At 38.6% G+C, this 22,636-nt stretch overlaps 1 protein-coding gene across 1 annotated transcript in view; it reads right to left on the reverse strand.

Moving 5' to 3' along the window:
* Positions 1-22,303, reverse strand: part of dmd (dystrophin) — a 156,900-nt gene extending 134,597 nt beyond the window's left edge. The window contains exons 1-5 of the mRNA XM_079813126.1: positions 22,072-22,303; positions 6,053-6,114; positions 4,325-4,417; positions 3,488-3,565; positions 1,203-1,295 (exon numbers count right to left, since the gene is read on the reverse strand). Of these exons, the coding sequence (XP_079669252.1) occupies positions 1,203-1,295; positions 3,488-3,565; positions 4,325-4,417; positions 6,053-6,114; positions 22,072-22,153 (408 nt within the window). The 5' untranslated portion in view covers positions 22,154-22,303. The remainder of the gene's footprint in view (positions 1-1,202; positions 1,296-3,487; positions 3,566-4,324; positions 4,418-6,052; positions 6,115-22,071) is intronic.
* Between the last annotated feature and the right edge of the window lie 333 nt (positions 22,304-22,636).

Here is a 22,636-nt window from a genome sequence, read left to right on the forward strand (position 1 = left end):
TCTCTTATGCTCAGCAAGGCTGAATTTACTTGATCAAAAATACAGTAAAACAGTAATATTATGAAAATTTGTTACAGTTAAAAATAACCCTTTTCTATTTTACAATATTTTAAAATATAATTTATTCCTGTGATGGCAAAGCATCATAACTCCAGTCTTCGGTGTCACGTGATCCTTCAGAAATCATTCTAATATGCTGATTTGCTGCTCAAGAAACATTTATTATTATCAATGTTGAAAACACTTGTGCTGCCTAATTTTTACTACTTTACTGTCATTTTTGATCAATGTAATGCATCCTTGCAAAAATGTATTGTATAGCAAAGATTCCCATATTTTGGGGACATATAGGGGAGAGCGGGGCCAACCTAACACTTTTTGAGTTTGTGTAAACCCACTTGAGGTTCAGAGTATTTATTTTTTTCACACATTCATTTCACACGTCTAGTAGAATTATGTGTGATTTTGTATCATTAATACAGTGCATACGTTTTTCTTGATTTACCCCGAAAGAATGGAAGTGAGATGTGACAACATGTTCAGTAACACCTTCCAAAGATTTTTTAATTTTGGCGCAACTTTTTCACTAAATAATGTTGATACGGCAACTAGTAAATACACTAAGTTTCGTCATCCTGGCATGTGTGGAAAGTGTTAAACCATGCGTGTTACAACTAACCCTGCATTAGGTTGTGCCCCGCGCTCCCCTACCATTATAACCCCATGGTAATCTTTGAAATACCAAAGATTATGATGTAAATTCCAAGGTACATGAATATGGTAAATCAGTCAGCATCGTAGTATATATATGGTAATCATTTAGCACTGTAATTTAACCATCTGATACCATCACTGTACCGCGGTACTGCAATAGCCCCTTTTAAATCAATCTCAATGCGGAAAAGTTACTGAGTCTTAAAGGCCTTTATTGCTATAACCACTGCCAACATAAGCTTAAGGCAGAGGACATCAGAAGCTCTGAACATAAACCACAGTAGTGCCACCTTATCAGATGAACAGAAAAAAACAGAGGAAACGAGTTCCTGTACAGATAAGCACATGACAGTCCACTGCAAATGTGCTACATATAAAATCTTTGATAGACCAACATAATGGATGATAAGGTCCTTTAGTGTGCTACTGCCCTTGAAGGCAAACCAGAAAGATTGTGGGTCTGATTTCACTGTATTGAACTCTCATACCTGCCAGTGGAGAATGATGCTCCAGATGAGCCCCAGGGTCAGTTTATGATTCCCATCTACAATGTCAGCTCCTCCAATGTTCACCAGCTCAACCTAGAAATGAAGCAGATTGTAATGCAAAAACCTTGATTGTCACATAATTCGACCAGGGACATGTATTCAGACAGTAAACAGGGTCAATTTTGATTTTATGTTGACTTTAAAGGGGACCTATTATGCAAAATTCACTTTTACATGGTGTTTGAAAAAAATATGTGTCGGCAGTATGTGTACACAACCACCCTATAAATATCCAACCACTCCTTTTTCTTTAATCCCCATAAATCATTGTCTCAGAATAAGCGCTTTGCATTTTCTATACAATGTGACACTTTCGTTTGGAACACCCCTACAAATGGCGTCCCCTTCCTGAAGTGCCATTCAAGGGTGCAAAAACAGAGGATGGAATTTGCCCGTAGTTTTTGGCAGAGTATCTGAGGAACGAGCTGTAAAGGCTCCGCCCTCATCTGGAGCAGCAGCTCATTTGCATTTAAAGATATATTTACAAAAACAGCAGGTTTTCCTTCCACTAAAAAATGGGAATTTGCAACATGATATAAAAAATTATCTGCGGGGTATTTTGAGCTGAAACTTCACAGACAGTCTTGGGAACCTGAGACTTATATTAAGTCTTAACTCTTTAAAGGGTTAGTTCACCCAAAAATGAAAATTAGCCCATGATTTACTAACCCTCAAGTCATCCTAGGTGTATATAACATTCTTCTTTCAGAGTTATATTAAAAAGATGCACTTTGATGGACTTCAAAAACGACCCATCAAATCAATGCCATTATAATGCTTGGATTAGCCAGGACTTTTTTTAATATAACTAAAATATATAAAATATAATTTTATTCGTCTGAAAGAATAATGTCAAATACACCTATAGGATGACTTGAGGGTGAGTCAATCATGGGCTAATTTTCATTTTTGAAGGCATTTTTACAGTTGTTGTTAGAGCTGTTAGACTGACATATCCAAAAACTATAGCAAGGAGAGTCAATAGGTAGGTTATGTTTGATAGAAAACTTTTTAAATTTGTAGAGAAAAAAAAAAAACATTACATTTGGAAATTCTCATGCTGAGAAACTGCTGATAAAAGACAAAAAAAAGTGTGCTCAAGGGAAATTTGACATATCTTTCTCATTTGACATGCAATAACTCCGGAAGGAAATAAAGGTAGGAGGACAATTCTTTTTTAGGTGAAGTTCCCCTACATGAGCTGCATCTGGATCAAATTTTGCGGTGATAAAGTGATCAAAAGTTACAACATTTGGAACCAAGGTAGCCTTTGTGTTTAGCCCTTGACACCCGGAGGCATTTTAAAAGTGTTATTCCTCCGTGAGGAATATCTTGTGATTGACGCAATGGATTATGTTGATTTTGGACCATTTTCTACGATCTCTGCATGTTTCATGAAGTAACAAGCATAAACGCCACATGAAAGCTACATTTGATTTTACTTAGCTACATGTGTGCCTGCGGAGTTTTGTGTGTTATAACTCCATGACAGAATATCTTTAGATGTGAGTGAGTTTCTGCTCTTTTTAATCTGCTGTAATGTGCCATTTTCCACAATCGGAGGATGTTTCATGAAGTTATGAGCAAAAACATGACAAATGCTGCATCCATATATTATTTACATATGGCTCTAGCAGGGCTTCACGTACAAAAACTTGCTCAAGTTTAGTCAAATCCCAAAACAATTATACTTGTTGTATTCTACTCCGTGAGACCTTTCAAATTACATATGACACATAACTATCTGAGCTGTATGATGTATTTGACATATTACAGAACAAAAAGGTATTTCATAAATTATGGGGGAAAAAAATGTAATCATAAAATAACAGCACTACTTAGAGGTTAATCAAATCGCATATAGTATGCCGAAAGTACACTTCGGGTTTATAGGGTTAAACAAGATAAGGATCAGATATTTCAGTCACATCACTGATATCAACTGTTTGATATTTGCTGGAAAATTACTTCAACCAGAAGTTATAATTTGCAACCCTATTTGGCTTTTATTTGGTACTTCAAACACATTTTAAAGCTGCCTGGATGTTTTTCTCAAGCAGAGGAGCTTTTATATCAGCGAAATGGATAATTGCCATTACCTTATCAAACTGTACATTTTGCTTCTGCATAGTTTTGTCTTGCATTTATTAAAAAAAGCTCAACCGAAACATTGAAATTCCAAAATCTGTGAATAGTAAAGCAGCCAGTTGAACCAATTAACTCACATTGTTCTTCTGAAGGATCTGCAGGGCCCTGTTAACATTGTTGAGGGAGTGCACTCGAGTGAAACCACGCTCTTTTACCTGCAAATGGGGAATATATCAGTACTGAACTTAGAGCATCCATTGCAAATGAATTCAACCATTTATGCACTCATCCTTGTCAAAATGCTTTGAAACCAGGATTATTTTTTCCTTGATAAAAATAGAACAATGGAAAGTCTCAGAATATTACCCAGCAGAGCCAATTAAAGGGATAGTTCACCCAAATACAAAAGTTCTGTCATCATTTTCTCACTCTAATGAAGGGGTGGCCATTATTACAAGAACATACACATACAGCCTGCATAAATTAGTTCTTAATTTGTCACCATGAAATCAAAATGGAAAAATCCTATTTTTTATAGAATATTTTATGGAACATTTTTTTTTTAAATGAATGTGCCCTCGAAATCTTTAAACAAAATAACTTCCTCTCTCTTGCATCTTTTTTTCTGATTATGTGAGTGCGGGACAACCTGTCACTAACATGACATCACAGCAAGAGCATACTATACAGATCCAATCAATTCCTGACTCAGATACATATCGCAATAAAAAAGACAACTTTTGTTTCATGCCGACTTTAATTTAACCCCAAAATGTTTATATTGCACAAACAGGTGAACTTCTAATAATCTTCCAGTAAACCAATTTTTGGTCAATGCTTCATTCCCCATTCATTGCAATTGCATGGGAAATCCTCAAAATTTCTCCTTTTGTGAGTAAATTATGACAAAAGTTGTCCTTTTGGGGTGAACTATTCCTCTAATGAGAATGTTTCAAATTTAAAAATGGACCCACTAGTTCATGGCCAACCAGAATCTCCAGGAGTTCAAGAAGACGTCGGCCATCACACAGATCGGTAAAGAGGTCATCGACAGGGGGTCTTCTTGTCTACAGAATAAACAGAACTTGAAGAAAATTAAGGCTGAGGGTCTTTGGGAACATGTATTTAGGCCTTTAAAGGGTTAGTTCACCCAAAAATGAAAATTACCCCATGATTTACTCACCTTAAAGTCATCCTTGTATAAGACTCTTCTTTCAGACGAATAGAATCGGAGTTATATTAAAAAAGTCCTGGCTCTTCCAAGCTTTATAATGGCAGCGACTTGTTTCGGTTTTGAAGTCCATAAAAGTGCATCTATCCATCATACCTCACGGCTCCGGGGGGTTAATAAAGGCCTTCTGAAGCAAAGTGGCGCGTTTGTGTAAGAAAAATATCCATATTTAAAACTTTATAGACTAAAATAACTAACTTCCGGCGGACCTCCGTACGCATCGATTTACGGCGAAAGAGCAAACCCTTGAACCATTGACGCATGTGTATTGACGAATGCAGAAGCGCAGAGGATAGAGCAAAACAATACACTGGTCATGAATTAGAGTCTAAAACGAGATTTATTAAGAGAAATGTGGAGGATTTCGATATAAAAGAAGAGGGGCTTGAGTTTGTTGCCCAGCCCTATCTGCGAGAGGCTTCAAAGCTTGCGATGCTCCTATACATCACGTCAGGGGTTAATCTTTTGCGTAAGTTGACTTGCGTACCACTGCCACTTCGCTTCAGAAGGCCTTTATTAACTCCTCGGAGCCGTGTGGAGCAGTTATATGATGGATAGATGCACTTTTATGGACTTCAACAACAAAACAACAATTCACTGCCATTATAAAGCTCGGAAGAGCCAGAACTTTTTTAATATAACTCCGATTTTATTCGTCTGAAAGAAGAATGTCATATACACCTAGGATGACTTGAGGGTGAGTAAATCATGGGCTAATTTTCATTTTTGGGTGAACTAACCCTTTAATATACTCAATTTGCAGAAATGAGTTGTCTATGAAGCATGCCTAGTATTTAAAAGTGGAGTATTTATAAGTGTACATTATCCGAAATAAAGGAGAATGACAAGATAAGACCTTTAGTTTTGGTTCTTTGAGAGGATTTTTTTTTTTTTTCCCCACAGCTTTGCCTTGAAGCAAACACATCTTTCTCAGTTTGAAGGACAAAAACTGACTGTCCTTCCACTGTTAACATACTGTAAAAGGATGCTAACAGAGTTACAAAAAGAACGCAAAAACCTGTGTTTTGAAATGCCTTACCTCGAAGCGTGGAACGTCAAACAAACAAATCTAAAGCACACATTCAAGCATTCACACTCAAATCCTGACAGATGAAGGTTAGGGACAAGACTTTATGCGAGTGTGAATCTTAACTTTCAACCTTAAGTTCAAGACTATGTGCAAGTGTGAATCTTAACTTTTAACCTTGATATCAAGCTTGTCTACCTTATGTCTCCTCATCCACCCACCATGTAGTAGGTGGATGAATAACAGCATTTCAGCTTATACACCTATAACATGCTTTTCCAGACTGCAAAAACAGAAATGCATGAAGATTTCTCTGAAAATCGCAATATAAAGATTGTCTGAATCGATTAGTTAAAACCGATTGATAACGCATTTTTATTCGCCGTTAAAGGTGATTTAGTGTTACTTCAACACATGATAAAAACCAAACTCAAGTCACATTACCTTAGCAAACTGTGAGTTTATCCATTTCGTGAAGGTTTTCTTTTGAACATCTTCCCTTTCATCTGAAAACGAGAGAGATCACTGTCAATACTGTCCAGTTAAGGTTCAACTCTTACAATTGAATTTCTTACAAGTTAAGACACACAATTTCAAACAAATCCTAGCCATTTAATTCCTTAAGAAATGTAAAGCTGTAAAACTACATCGCATATATCTTAAGAATAAAAAGGTCCACTGTGATCGATAAGAAATATTCACTACATTTGATATGAGGAAGGTTAAATACAAAGAGACTATGAGAAAAGAGACCTGAGAGGGTTTGGGGGTATATACAGATCAATGGTCAGCTGGCATTCAGAAGAAGATTACTTTTGAGAGACTAAGGGTGTAGATCAGGCAAGCCTTACAAACACAATAACTGAGTGAAAGATTGATCAGAAAAGCCAAAGAACCTACTTAACTCCTCTAGGATTCCCATTCTCTTAAAACATTTAATACAGGGTTTGGCGACAATAAATTGCAAACAAGCAATCGAGAACCCAGGAAACAAAACAAACAAACCGAAAAAATACATTTGTTGCGTAAAAAAAAGTCATCTTTGTGGTGTAGCCTCACGCGAATAAAAACTGTTCATAAAATGCCAGAAAGTCACTCTTGCATTTGCAACGAAATTGAAAGAAAAGTCGGGTGTTGGGAACATTAAAAATCAATCAGTACAAAGAACATTTAGCTTTCATATCACATTAAAAGCTTGTGTTGTTCCCTACTCTAATATTCTCCAATTGCTTTGATTCAGATCTCTGTGCTCTACCCTCTCGGCTTGCTTGGGTTTGAGATTGATTACAAAAGCGTAATTCTTATCTAGGGGCCCTGATGATATTAAAGCGAGAGTTCACCACTATAATGAAAATTCTGTCATCTTTTCTCTTCCTCGCATGGGGCACAAAAGGAATGATCTAGCCAAGGCGGTCCCTGTTCTGCATCTACGTTCGTTGGAAATAAAGAGCAGCTTGGACATTCTGCTAAATAACTCCTTTTGTGCTCCATGCAAGAAAGAAAGTCTTGGCAGAATTGTCATATTTGGGCAAACTATCTCAGCAAAACCTGTCAGAATCGTTAAGAATGATTAAGAATTGTGCTGATATTTCCTTATGCACAGAAAGCACTAGGTGGTGAATCACAAGCTTTCCAGAGTCAGCGTGGATGACAGCATTTTCATGCATAATTGATTTTAAGCTTCCAGTTGTTTTTGCCACCATCGCAATAATCATCATGAAATGGGTAGTTTCAGTTCATTGTTCCCATTGGTCAGCCTACACTTCAGCTGAAGGTATAATCACAGTAGCATGGCTCAGATTCGTTTCAAGCCTGACTGCACCACGTCATGCTTGTAAATCGCAATAACACACACACTCTATAAGAAGCACACACTGCTTGACTAACAAAAAGTTTGACACATTATTTACATTTTCTTTCTACAAATTTGCTGATATGGAATATCATCCATTTTTATTAAAACAACATTTTGTAATCAGCTACTTCAAATAGCCCCCCCCCCCTCTCATTTCTCATCCAAAAGCATACGTTATCCCATGCAGACCACATTTTCAGCTCTTGAAAGCAATGCCATTCACCAAGGCTAATTTGAGTTCTTGCTGAAGAGAAGAATGACTTGTAAAGTCATCTCAACACTGAAAAAAGAAGCAATTGAGAGCTATTCTTATCGCAGATCAATAATTTCTGGAGCGAATCAGATATCTCTTAACTCTCCATAATGGCAAAAGTCATTCCTTTACTTGATTAACACAATCCGCTTCAATTAGTCTGTCAACCCCCTTGACAAAATGCTCAGAAGAATACAGCGGCACCACACAAAGGGAAAGCTGATTATTGTAAGTATTTTGTTGCTGAGGGAACCTTCACATTATCTTACAGTATTACTGCTATTGATCTACAAAGCTCTAAATTAGCTGCTTTTAAAAGCTCAGGATTTGACAGGGAAATTATATTTCTGCCTTCCCCAGGTTCGGAAACACAACAGGGTAGACGACTTCCCGCAGTGTCTATTCACAAACAGCCTAAACTTTAAGACACAATTCACTGTCACATTGCTATGTTGAAATTCCTAAGAGAAAAAGAAAGCATTTTAGTTGGTCGGATGACTCATTTGCTACTATCTGAGCTGTAAAAAGTGAAAAAACGCAGTCATTACGTTAATGCGTTAATACGCCCCAAAATTATGCTATTTCGAATATTACCTTTCATGCTGCGTGTAATATAGCAATTTGTAAAGGTAAAAGTTCTCCAACAAATAAAGCCATTGTCCCCTAAAAGAAAGAATGGATTCTGAACTGCCGAAATGAGTCAAGTATCACTTCCTGTTACATACCTACGTAACAATGAAACACATTTGCATAATGCCAGCCTATGGTCTTCTTCACTGGCTGACCGTGAACGACTTTGACCTGCAACACTGTAGTTGTAGCTGAGACTGGAAGCGTTTGGTTCTTGTTTTCAGTGCTGCAAATCTATATACATATACATATATAGGTGTAAATATACACCTTATTGATTATGCATACTTGTACAGGCAAGCAAATGAACACAGAATATTAATGCAACACAAGGTTTCTCGTTAAAGGGTTACTTCAGCGATTAGCATTAAGCTTTGTATCAGTAGAAACCCGGTAGGATATTCGAATGATCGTGCTTCCCCTCCATCATATCCACCTGAGACAAGAGATTTATGTATTTTATGTCTGGAAAAAAGCCTCCGATGAAGCAAATATCGTCATTTTGCATCATTGGAGGCTTTTTTGGCTAGAGACTACAGACAGTAGTAGGAGTTAGGTCCGCATGTTTTCAACCCGCCCACAGGGGAGAGATCTCACTCACAGAATGTAAATGCGGCCGTTCGGGCATTCATAACGGAGCAGTGCGGAGCAAAAAGCTGAAAGTTAAGCTTCCATAGGTATGAACTGAAAACTCGCCAGACTGGACACGCACCGTGAATGACTGTGCGGCCATGAATGAATGACAATGCGGCCGTGAATGAATGCCGGGCGGACATGCTCATTTTAGTTTCGGTATAGAATTAAAGCCAATTCGGGCTCGGGTTGCTTGAATTTTGGGTTCATTAGCCTATCATTCTTAATGAAAAACACAACAACAAAACGGTACAATGATAAACTCACTTAAATAGGAGCATTTCGCTTTGAAACCAAATCTTCCGCGATCATCTTGTCTGTCAGCTCCTCACTCTCGTGATGAATGAAATCTGACTCCTGCTGCGTTTGTGCTGCGACTCTCGTTCGGCTCACTCTGTATTGAGCAGACACGTTCAGTTTTTAATTGTAGTGTCTGTTCTCTAACTGAACTACTATAAAAATCTAAACGACGGTGGGGGCATACATCAGCATGATGTAACCGGTGGGAGTGGCCTCGTAGGGCAAGTGCATTCTGGGAGTTGTTGTCTTTTATCTATATGAGCCAAAAATAAATGTTCTGGCTTTTCTCAGTCTAGAAGGCACCGACTTCTAAAATAGTTTCACATTTCTACTACATAAATGACCCAATTTAAATACACATTCATCTTTCCAGCGGTGAAGTACCCCTTTAAGTGTTTTCCATCGAAAACAGTTTTAAAGAAAACGCATTGCGTTCATATTCTTGGCTCATCTACTCACCTGTATGCATCATCAAAAAGGAGTAAACTGAATTTGATCTTTTAATAAATCACTGTTTTAGTACATTAAGGCATTTTAAGGGTGGGTTGCATTAATAAAGATTCTTAGCCTGGCGTCGGTTCACCCTCCACCTGTGCTGCTCGATCAGCCCTTTAATTCTAACAGTCTTTCTGCGTAGTTAATCTGTGTTTAAAATTAAGTGGTGCAACTGAACTCGATTTCAAATAAAACCTAGATCAACAAATCCTTGATTAGCATTAAACTTTGCTTCATTTAATCCTCATTGATGCAACTAAGTGCTTTTCACATTAAGCGTTCTTGTGATTGAAATATTGTAGCAGGTGCTGTATATGGATCCCAAGTGCCCAAAACTTGCATCTTGTTTACATATTTTTTTTAAAATTGGCTTGTGCTACAGTTCTATGGCTGTTTTGCCCTCCAGGGCTCTGTGACAGTCACGTGACTGAAAACTATGAATTGATATGGAAAAACCAACGGCATCATTCGTATCACTGTGTAACAAGTACTGAGGAAACCTCCGGAGCTGAAATTCAGCAAACAGATATTTAGTTTCCAACACGCGCTGCAAGCAGTAGAACAATCACAACAGACTGGGCCATTTGTAGACTGGGTAAACCCAGCCTGATCTGCCAGCGATTTGATTTCGCCCACCAACTCAGTCTGGAAACCCGTACATTGATTTCTACTGCTTCTGTTACACTTTTGCGGGAACCAATCACAGACTGGCCCGCTATTGGAGGGATTCTCACGATGATGGATAGAGAAGCGATGGGTTGTTTCCCGTTGATCACGCCTCTTGTGGTCTGATTGGTTGAAGGACTATCCAATTGCGTACAGAGTCATTTGAATTATGTTTTTTTATCACGCCTCTTGTGGTCTGATTGGTTGAAGGACTATCCAATTGCGTACGGAGTCATTTAATTTATGCGCGTTTATACTCTCGTGTGCAGTAGAAAATACAGAGCAGACTCCCCAGACCAATGTCCAATCTTAAATTGAGCTTGGTCTGGTGATAGCCAGACAAGGCCATTTGACCAATCAGAGCAGAGCAGCCTCACAGAAAGGGGGTGGGGTTTAGAGAGACTGAGGGTGCGTTCACACTTGTAGTTCGGTTCGTTTGGTCCGGACCAAAAAACAAAAACAAAACATATAGTCCTGGTCCGCTTAGCGTTCACACTGGCATTTTTAACAATGAACCTAAATTTACCGAACCAAAGGCATAGGGATACGGTCACAACCTGATTGGTCGGCTTTTATGAGGTATAGATTTCACGACGGAGCTTGCTTAAAACAATGCTGTGTGCTGGATTAAACGCGATCATTTTATGCGTGTACAAATGGTTTTATTTTTACCAGCTGAGAACTACCGGAGAGCTCATAAAATGTTCAAAACATTCAAAACGCAGAACATCACGCACTTTTATATACTGATGACGCAGCTTCTTAACTTTTATGTGGCACTGTTCCACACTCCTGTAAAAGCCACATTCCGTTAACTGATCACTGAACATTTTGAATACTTCAGCATTTTTGTGTGTTTTTTCTAGCACGTCAGACCAAATATTGATGAGGCACTTTTCCTCCTCATTGCTCCACGTTTGCCCTCTACTCATTTTGGATACAACGATCTTTCCGCGTCGTCAAATCAGCTGACTTGCTGTGACAGCACGTCCTGTTTTTGGTTCGTTTACATGGTTTACTTTGGTCCGTGTTGTGTTCATATATCAATCGAACTGCACGAGAGTTCGTTTGGAAGCGGACCGAGACCAATCTTTTTAGCGGTCTCGGTCCGCTTGTTTGGTGCGCACCAGGGTTTGGATGGCAGCGTTCACATATGTTCAAATGAACCGCACTAACCGAGCAATCACACCAGTGTTTGGTTTAATCGAACATGACAAGTGTGAACGCACCCTGAATCTTCGAACGAACCGTTTTCAGGCTCTTTGAGAAAATTTAAGTTAAGTTTTAGTTTTTTGTTAATCTTTGATGAATGTAAATCGATTTTAGCTGACCTCCATAACAAAATTAAGATTAGTAACCTTTAAAATAGCACAATCGGGAAACTTTAAAATTCTATCCTTATTTACTCACCCTTGTGGCATTTCATACCATGTCTTTCCCCCACCCCCATGTAACATCCAAGCCAATGTACATCAGAATGCCAGAGCTGTTCTCAAAATAAGCACCATAAAAGTATTATAAAAGTGGTCCATATGACTGGCATGCTATATTTCAAGTCTTCTGAAGCCATACAATAACTTTATGTGAGAAACAGCTGTGGCCACCGTTTACTTTCATTACAGGGAACAAAGTAGAAGGACATTTTGCTATAAATAACTCCTTTTGTGTGTTCCAGGGAAGGAAGAAATGGGTTTCTAAAGACTTGAGGGTGAGTAAATGATGGCAGAATATTTAAGGTTCATTTAGATGTCACGAAATTAAGAGCATGTTTGGTTACCTGACACAACATCTTTCATAGAGCGCTCTGAATGAATTCTAGTTTTATGCAAAAGAGTGTGAACAAACATCTGTCAACAAATAAAAGGGTGTTAAACTCCTTGCTTGACGTCCTCCTGTCACAATGTGCGATCAACAGCCCATAATAGTTGTTTTTGTCTGGTTGTGACAATTATCATTTCTAAAACAGCCAGATAATAATGTTCTGAAATGAAAAGGAATTTAGCCTTGGCTCTGCAGGTGATAATAGCAAATGTGTTTAAATAAAGTCAACACAAATGTTAAGCAATATCCAAACCAAAACAAATGTTGATAAAAATCATGCATTTAATTGTCCAATTATATTTAAATTACATTTACATTATATTTAAACGGAATAAATATACAATCATGTTAATTTTTAGCAGCATGAACACTACAATTTTAGCAGTAGTGACATCCATCCATGATGATGCTTTATATGAAGAACAGATTGAATTTAGGCTTTTATTCCCATATAAACATTCACCAACTCAAACATCAGTTGTGGTAAACGGAAGCTCAAGCATGTTCGCTCGAAGTGCAGGAACCAATGAGGTTAATTTTTGCGTGTTATGCAGCACGATTGAGCTTCAGGATGAACCAATGAGGTTCAGTCTTGTGTGTTACGCAGCAAATTTGAGCTTCTCCAAGAACCAATGAGGTTAATTCTCGTTTTTATGAGCACATTTGAGCTTCAGAAAGAACCAATGAGTTTCATTCTCGTGTTACGCAGCACATTTGAGCATCCGCAAGAACCAATAAGGTTCATTCTCGTGTTACGCAGCACATTTGAGCTTCAGAAAGAACCACTGAGGTTCATTCCCGTGTTACGCAGCACATTTGAGCTTCAGCAAGAACCAATGAGGTTCATTCTCATGTTTATGAGCACAGTTGAGCTTCAGAAAGAACCACTGAGGTTCATTCCCGTGTTACGCAGCACATTTGAGCTTCAGAAAGAACCACTGAGGTTCATTCCCATGTGACGCAGCACATTTGAGCTTCCGCAAGAACCAATGAGGTTAATTCTCGTGTTACGCAGCACATTTGAGCTTCTGCAAGAACCAATGAGGTTCATTCTCGTGTTTATGAGCACATTTGAGCTTCAGAAAGAACCAATGATGTTCATTCTCCAGTGTTATGCAGCACATTTGAGCTTCTCCAAGAACCAATGAGGTTAATTCTCGTTTTTATGGCCACATTTGAGCTTCTACAAGAACCAATGAGGTTCATTCTCGTGTGTTAACGCAGCACATTTGAGCTTCCGCAAGAACCAATGAGGAAGAACCAATTTATAATAATATAAAGCGATCGTGTCTCTTCAGAAAATGTGGACTAAACGGCTCAATTCATTTGGAGTTTAACAATATCTGGACTTTTTGAAGCGTCAAAGTGATAGTTGCATAGCTGTCAATGGAGGGACAGAAATCTCTCAGATTTCATAAAAAAAAAAAAATCTTAATTTGTGTTCCAAAGATGAACGAAAGTCTTGTGGGTTTGGAACATCATTAGGGTGAATAAATTATGACAGAATTTTCTTTTTTGGTTGAACTATCCCAGGTTGAATTCTTGGAACACAAATCAGTCAATACAATTAAAAGACTAGAATTGGCATGGATTTAGGAATTAATATTATTAATTACTGTGTTTTATAGATATATTTTATATATAGGAATGTTGGGGGCTAAAAATAGCATCAAATGATTGTGTCTAAGGAAATGATTGGAAGATTGGAATGGAAGACAAAGTATTAAATAAATAAATAAAAATGAACCTATAGAGCCCGGTCTGGCAGACAGAATAATGTGTTCAGACAGACAGGAGAATGAAAGCATTGCTTGCCATTGATCGGAGGCGTGACTCCAGGCAGGTGGCAGCTGCTGCTGGATTATATCCGCCCTTGTGTAAATAGGATGATGGGGTGACGGGCTTGAGCCGAAGCTAACGGGCAAATACAAAGACGCTGGACGCACACACCTGCTTTTAGCCGCCTAATCTCAGCACACACATCCGAGGGAAGACTGTATTCACAGATTACAGCCATACGCTTTCCACCACAGCCACCCAGGTTCATTTTTTCCTGCCAATTTAAAAGCGCGAGCCCAAATGTTTCGATGTGACTGGAAATACTCAGCGTGTCTTTATGACACAGCGCATGTGATTGAACTGCGTGTAGTTTAACAGCAGCGACTGCCACCAAACTTTCTCTCACATATTCGTCTATAAAATCACGACTGATTACAAAGTGCGCACATTTAGCGATCTACCAGTAGAGTATGGAAGAGACAACAATGAAAGACACCCGTGCACGCTTAATTAACATTAAAAGAAAATTTGCTGTGCGTGAGAATAGATCCCTTTATGGATAAGACGCACCCGGTTAGAGGATCTATTGTTAAATCTGGTTAAACCTTACGTGACATGCCGTAATAAAAGCCGTGAACAGCCAAACAATCACCTCACACTGGAAGAGTATTTCAGTATGATGATTCAGTCTTACCTAAATGAGGATTTTACACCATAACAAACGCAACTATTTCCTCCGTAATGGCTTTTAGAGTCGCAGGCAGCCAGGTTTGTGGTGTGTATCCGTTACCTGTGTATATAAACACAGCGAGCGCAGTTTGATTATCCGGTTCCCTTGCTGTTAAACAGACTCGTCCATGCCTAAAGCCGTAGATGATTTGGTGAAGGAACTGTGGGTGGACACTTTGCCGCTTTATTTTGTCGTACTCCCTCACTTGGGTGCAGTTATAGCCCTGTTGTGATCCGTTGATACCGGCAGGTGTAGCGGTGCTCTGCTCTGGCATGCGGGCTGATTGACTACAGCTCTACCTAACGGGGAACGATAGTTCGCCACAGGGATCGATACCACATGGATACAATTAACGAACAACTTTATTTAACTTGTTTATTATAGAATGAAGGCTAATTACTTACGCGAACAGGGTGCCAATAATAATTAATACGTTTCCATTTGAGTCCCTTATATTTCCGTGAGCAGGAAAGTTAGATTACAAGTTGGTCAGGGCACATATTGTCACCAATCAGTAAATAGACGCTCGCGAACAGAAATCGCGGTAACCATAGCAACACTAGGGCGCACGAGCACCACTTTTGTTCAGGAACGCATAACACAAGCATAAAAACATCATTAGTTATCATCACATATTGCAAATATATCACAATACATTTGAGTGTTTTGTTTTATAATCTTTAAAGGGATAGCTGACCCAAAAATGAAAATTATATCATCATTTACTCACCCTCAAGTTGTCCCAAACCTGAATGAATTTCTTTTTTTCTTCTGCAAAAGATGATTTTTTGAAGAATATGGGAAACTAAAGAGTTGATGGACCCCATTGACGACAACAACAAAAAAAAAAGATACAATGGGAAGTTAATGGGGCTCATCAACTGTTTGGGTATGACTTTCTTCAAAATGTTCAGCAGAAGAAATTCATACAGGTTTGGGACAACTTGACAGAATTCAAATTTTTGAGTGAACTATCCCAAGGAAAGATAGTTTAGTGCTGGAGAAAAATACTTTTGAAAATCAATGAAAAAGAACAGAGAAACTAAACAGTTGATGGACCTCATTGACTTACATGGGGGAAATGGAAGTCAATAGGGCTCACCAACTGTTTGGTTATAGACATTCTTTAAAATATCTTTGTGTTCTGCAGAAGAAAGAAATTCATACAGGCTTGGAACAACATGAGGGTGAGTAAATGATGACAGAATTGTCATTTTTGGGTGAACTATCCATTTAAGAAAAGATAGTTTAGTTGATGATTAGTTAACAAGGGGTGCCTAAATACAATTTGGTTTGCTGGAGACCAAAATGGGGAAAAATACTTTTGAAAATCAATGAAAAAGAACCTTGAAAGTCATTGTACCTAATCACCACCCTTAAGAATACGTATTAATGTGAAATTATTTTCTGGAGCCTCTTTAAGCCTCTCTTAAACACTGTTAAGCCTAAGAGTTTACTGCGGTGTCCTTTTCGACTCCTTTAATATACTTGTGGTCTATTAAAAATGGATGAATTCAATACAATGGTCTGGAATGGGCAATCTCATGTTGACGTTGAGTTTTTGTGCAGCTGGTGGGCACATCTCACATAAAATCACAGGCCTCAAAACATCACCATGCCATCTGTACATCTGACAGTGAAATCCTAAATAAGTAACAGTCTGTGCTTTTAATCCATTGTTGTGTGATTTTTCAACTCTGAAATGATCCCACTGCTCAAAAAAAAAGAAAAAAAAGAATTGCATTTTCTTTTGTATTATCTCTTTAAAGGGCTCATGTGTTGTGGTAGTGAAACATTTTGCAAAAATGATCATACTTGCTCAACAAAAAAAAAAAAAATCAATATTATCTCATCAGTTTGTTCTTCAAATTTAATATGCTTCAGACACAAAATGGTTGTATGTTTTTTGTACGCAATTTTGCCCTGCCAAATGCTCAACAGAAGCAGGTAGAAGTTGCAGCAACACTCAAATCCGACTCGGAGGACAATCATAACATTCAAAATGCAGGCCAGTGTCTTTGAGAAAAGGGCTATGTTCATTCAAACAGTCTAACATTTATTCATAGCCTACATAAATAGACATGCTATGCTTCTGGTTTTCATTCAGGGACTACATACACAGTATTTCCATTTTAAGTAGACCTACTAGTTGTCATTTGAATTTTTTAAATGCCAACCAGGGGTGTAGATCTCATTTCAATGTCATTTTTCTTCACCCCTGATGCCAACCATTGCTTATGTATTTGATGAATAAAATAGAAAAGAGTGAACAGCAAATGTCATAAAAGCCTCCAGGGCTTTAAAACACACCCTGATAGAGTGCAGTAAACACCTGATGTTTCTAAAGTGACAAAACATATTTTAATCCAAAACTGCATTTGTATCTGTTCACTCCAGACTGTAAAGTGAGAAGATACTGGAGACTCCCTTGAGGATTCCTCAGAATGCCACCCATGGTGGCATTCAAACATATAGAAAGTAACTTATAAATAAAAAAAATACTTGTTTGGTATGTTTAAAATGAGTCCTCATTAATAGATTAAGTTAAGTTAATAACAATGACAAGTAACAAACTATAAATATTTATTTATATATATATATATATATATATATATATATATATAAAGATTTACTTTACCATGTGTGAAAACATGTGAAAAGTATGCTCAATTTAAAGTTTGTTCTGGCAAGAACTCTAAAGATGGTCAGCTGTTCCTCCAGTAGCCCAATCATAAAAAATGCTTGAAATAGACATTTCTTGAGAATACAACAGGGTACTGAGGCTCCTTTAGTTTTAACAGTGTATGCTTCTCTGGTTATGTAATGAAGAAACGATCAGAGGTCTCCAGTGACTGAGTTTGCAGAGAGAGCGAGAGATTTAAAGGAGATCTGAATGCTGTTTTCAGTAGAACTTGCTCAACACTGCCTTACAGTGGCTGCTCATACAGAATTATATCTACTGTATATATATATTCCTTCCCATTAAAGCCAAAAATAGAAACACCAGAATACTACTGACTGTCCCTGGGAGACGAGCAGAAAAGGCTAACAACAAATCCTGCCCCACATCAACAAGAAAAATAGCTTTTTATTATTATAATTTCCCAGTAATATAAATGTTTTGACAGCTAGCATAAGACGCTTTATACTCTTTGATGAAATGTGCTCTCTGGAGTACGCGATGCAGCAGCATAAGTTATTTAGAGTATTTCTTAAATCTTTTGAGTCAGAAGATTCTATGGCAGATGTCAACATGTCAGTCACTCCTGCAGGCCTTATGCAGTGGTATTTAACACAAAACAGGGCCTTAGATTGGATACCATGGGCAGAAGATAGAGTTGCAACCTCAAATTCTCCTAGGAGTCGAACTGTCTCGCCCAACTGTAAAAATGCCACTGAATACCAGGAGCCTCTGAAGGGTTCGGCAACGCATTTGAACAATTATAAACATAAACCTGATAACTTTAAAAAGCTTGCACATTTAAAAATAGACAAGGGTTCTAATCAGGATCAAAATAGCCTGGAGAACCTACTTAAGTTCCACAATGAACATTTTGGGTGAATCTTCCCCAAAAAATTATTCAGGTCATTTTTCACCCTAATATCAAAACGAATTAGAATAAATAAATTCATAAATAAGAATCTAGATTTTGGATGCAGCATTATTTTTATGACATTATTATCTCCCCTTACTGGACAATCTCACTCTCACTCAGTCCCTAAGCAAACATTCGGACAAGATTTGTCCCGGAGCAATACATTGCTGTAGGTGCTGTTGGATCACAAGTTTTGAACAAGTTTTCCGGGCTTGGTGGTTGTGAGCCTTTGGTTTTTGAGGTCAGCTTCAATCTGTTTTGCCCAGGTTTTCTTGGGTGCAAATAGTTGGACCTTCCATTTCACAGGTCGCTGTGTGCCACCAAACCACTGTAGCCTGCACTTTTTGATTACTTCTTCGACTCTTGGTTTCCGGCATGGGAGGTGTGCGCGCAAACAAGGACGCTAAAGACTGCGGTCTCGTTCACGGCTTGAGGACAGGGGAGTGGATTCGAACCGCCGTGGGAGGCGGGCATGCAAACAAGGACTCTAAAGGACGTCTGCCGCTAGTTCACCTCTTGAGGCCAGGGGAGTGAGGTTTAGTCGCAAAGCTCTTACTAGCTGACCTCGTTACACTCATCCCCCTAAACCTCACTCCCATCCAGGTTCCGGCACTAATGTAACTCCTCCGGTTCTACTCGCACCGCTCTGAGCTGGATTCGAACCGCTGTGGGAGGCGGGCACACTAACAAGGACGCTAAAGACTGCGGTCTCTAACATCTGTTGCTAGTTCACCTCTTGAGGCCAGGGGGAGTGAGGTTTAGTCGCACAGCTCTTTCTAGCTGGCCTCGTTACACTCACCCACCTAAACCTCACTCCCATTCGAGTCATGGCACCAATGTTACCTCTCTGATTCTACTCACACCGCTCCAAGCTGGATTCGAACCGCCGTTTCCGGAATGGCAAGCGGGCATGCAAACAAAGATGCTAAAGACTGCAGTCGCTAGCGTCTGTCGCTAGTTCAATGCTTGAGGACAGGGGAGTGAGGTTTATGCGCACAACTCTTACTACCTGGCCTCTGTTACATTCACCCCCCTAGACCTCACTCCCATTCGGGTCACGGCACCATGTAACCCTTCCGGTTCTACTCGCACCGGCAGGGTAGTTTGAGTTTGTTCAAAATAATATTTATTATTATTATTATTATCATCATCATCATCATAATCGTCTGCATTCCTTTAATTCAGTACACAACAATAATACATTTCTTACCTGCATGTAAATACACCTGTAATTAATTTCTGTAGTTACATTTGTAATTACACTGTTGACACTTCCCTTACACCTAACAATATCAGCAAAAGTTTACATATGTTTTGATGTAAATACATAGTAGTTAAGGCTACCTAATATAAAGTGGGACCAAATACATATAGATTTTGAGGTAAAATACAACCTGAGATTCACCCTTCCAATGTCCAACTCATTTTAAAACCATTTATATACTGGTTGTGCTTTAGATAAACCAGAAAGAAACATTTGAAAGAACCTATAAATGTAACAAAACTTTTCACCAACCCTCTTCAACCCAATTCTTTGTTACCCTGTTATTATACATTAATTACTAAATATATTAAGTAACTATGTGTTCTTCTTACTATAGGGTTAGGATTACACATGAAGCGTCAATGTTAATGTTTGACGGAGGGCGTGGCTGAAGCTTGGTGCTGATGCGACTGTCATAGTGGCAACAGCCAATCACATTACTTGCCGCTTGGACCACAACACAACACAAAAAAGTCGCCTTTTGACAGCTAATGGTTAGTCTTTGAGACGAAATGGATGCCAGATTCACCAACTGTCTCTGCCACCTCCTTCCAGGCCTGGTCTCTCCCATTTGTGTCCCGGTATGTATACAAAGATAGGTTGTACAGAACCGGGTGATTACCCACCGCAATTATCACTTTTTCCTCCATTTTGATCGTTCTTCATTCACCTGTTTTAAATGAACGCAATTGGCTAGCGTCTGCTCTAGGGTTGCATGAACGCAATTGGCTAGCGTCTGCTCTAGGGTATTTGCATAGGGCGATATGATTGGATGACGCCTGTGATGGTGCTTGAAAAGTTGAGAAATCTTCAACTTCTGCCACTTGCAATGTAAGTGAAGTGCTCAAGTGACAGAACCCACAATTCAATTCGGCAGCGCATGACGTCACCCATTTAAAGTAAATGAGAAGCGTTAACGCAGACGCCCCGTGTGAATGCAACGTTAGGGTTTGGTTTAGGGTTAGTTGCATGTAATTATGCTAAATGTATAGCTATTACTATAGTAATATACACGGCGGTTCGAATCCAGCTTGGAGCAGTGCGAGTAGAACCGGAGGGGTTACATTAGTGCCGTAACCTGGATGGGAGTGTATAATATAGTAACTACATGTAACATTTGTAACAATGACACTGTAAAAAAAGTGTTACCAAATAAAGTGTCCCAGAGGTTTTTTGCAAAACCCAACAACCATTAAATAACCAGTGTATGGCGAGATTTAGCACAGATAACAGATGTCCTCTTTTAAAGCTCTGATCACAGAGGTTTACTGTACTGTTTGTGCCCTCTGGCTGATCATCAAACTGTTGACTCATTTTGCTACTTTCCCCTAACTTTCACTGCTGATCATAAACACACTCACATGAAAACACGAGAAAGTCTCTTGCCAACAAAACAACAAAAAAAGCCAACAACAACATGGCTAAATCTCAAAGACTGAAACCCAACACCAGGCAGCTGCAACTATTTCAAGCTCTTTAAGACCTGTCCTATTTCCACCAGAGAGCATTTATAGATCACTCATGATCCCTACTGGATGACAGTGATGAAAAAAAAATAGATATGAACTCACTCAGGGTGGAGCACAGGCCAGAAATTAGACTAAGAAATATGAAAATATAATGAAAAATAATATTATTTTCCACCAACAAATATATTGCTTTAAATGTCAATTTATTTAATTTAGACTGTGGCTAGGAGTGCAATAACAAACGGTAGTTAAGAAATATATTGGTTACACTTTATTTCAATGATCCACTTTTGACATTCTACTAACACACAGAGAAAAAGGGTGTCAAAATTGTACCTTTAGGAGTACAACAGCTTGTCACTGGGGCAGTACCCTTAAAATGACCTCTTTGCACCTTTTTTTTACCACAAACTGGTTCATAGTAGTACCTTAAGGTACGTATTTGTACCCTTTTTTGTACTAATATGCACCTTTTAGGAGGAAAAAAGGTACAAAGGTTTTCTTTTTAAGGGTACTTCCCCAGCGACAAGCTGTTGTACCCCTAAATGTAAAATTTTGACACCTTTTTCCTCTGAGTGAACTATAAGTAACTTTGCAACTGCATGTCAACTAACTATCATTAGAGTATTAGTAGACTGTTAGGTTAAAGTTAGGTAGGGTTCAGGTTATTAGAATAAGCTGACATGTAGTTCCAAAGTTACTTATAATCAATAGGATGTCTTTTGGGGAGCATCAAAATAAAGTGTAAGCAGATATTAAGCGTCTCGAGAGTTAGTTGACATGCAGTTGCAAAGTTACTTGCAGTTTGTAGAATGTCTGTAGAGTTTGTAGAGTGCTACCAATATTTATAAGAACTCATCTGAAACTGAAAAACGATAACTAAACCATATTTTAACATGTATTAAACATATTCAAATGCATTTACAGGAAATAAGACTTCTCTTTAGATCAATAAATGATCATTTCTCCTACCCGATCGAGTTTTTATGATTTCTCCGAATTCATCCTCAAAACCCTCCTCCAATTGGTCCTGTAGGCTCACTGCTTCAGCCATGACATAAGATCCAAACTGCCGTTGAATCCTTTGATCCTGTAGTTTTATCAACAGAAAAAGGAGAGACACCAAGACCCCACCAATGACGGGAATCACTACCCTCTGAGCAAACCGAAATTTTTGTGAATGACACAGGGACGAGACTGTCTGTGGACTGTTATGATAGGGGGAAACGAGCTGTCAAGGCATCCAGAAAAGCAGAGACAGGTGGCAAACTCTACTCGCCTTAAAATAGAGTTGGTATGAAGGCCTGCTTTATTTCACTCTCACACACAAATACAGATTTAAAGGATCAACAACCATGCCATTTGACTACAAATGACCAATAAATGCTCTTGCAAAAAAACTCAAGTTCACAGTTTTATCAAGCGTGATATCCTAACACTTAATTACAGCGACAGTCTCTACGGAGCAATCTGGGGTTAAGTGTCTCGTCCAAAAGCTCAATGGTTATAGCTCATAGATTACTCCCTGTGGGGTTCG

Source organism: Gobio gobio (assembly GCF_949357685.1).
Source record: "Gobio gobio genome assembly, chromosome: 3".
Lineage (NCBI taxonomy): Eukaryota > Metazoa > Chordata > Actinopteri > Cypriniformes > Gobionidae > Gobio > Gobio gobio.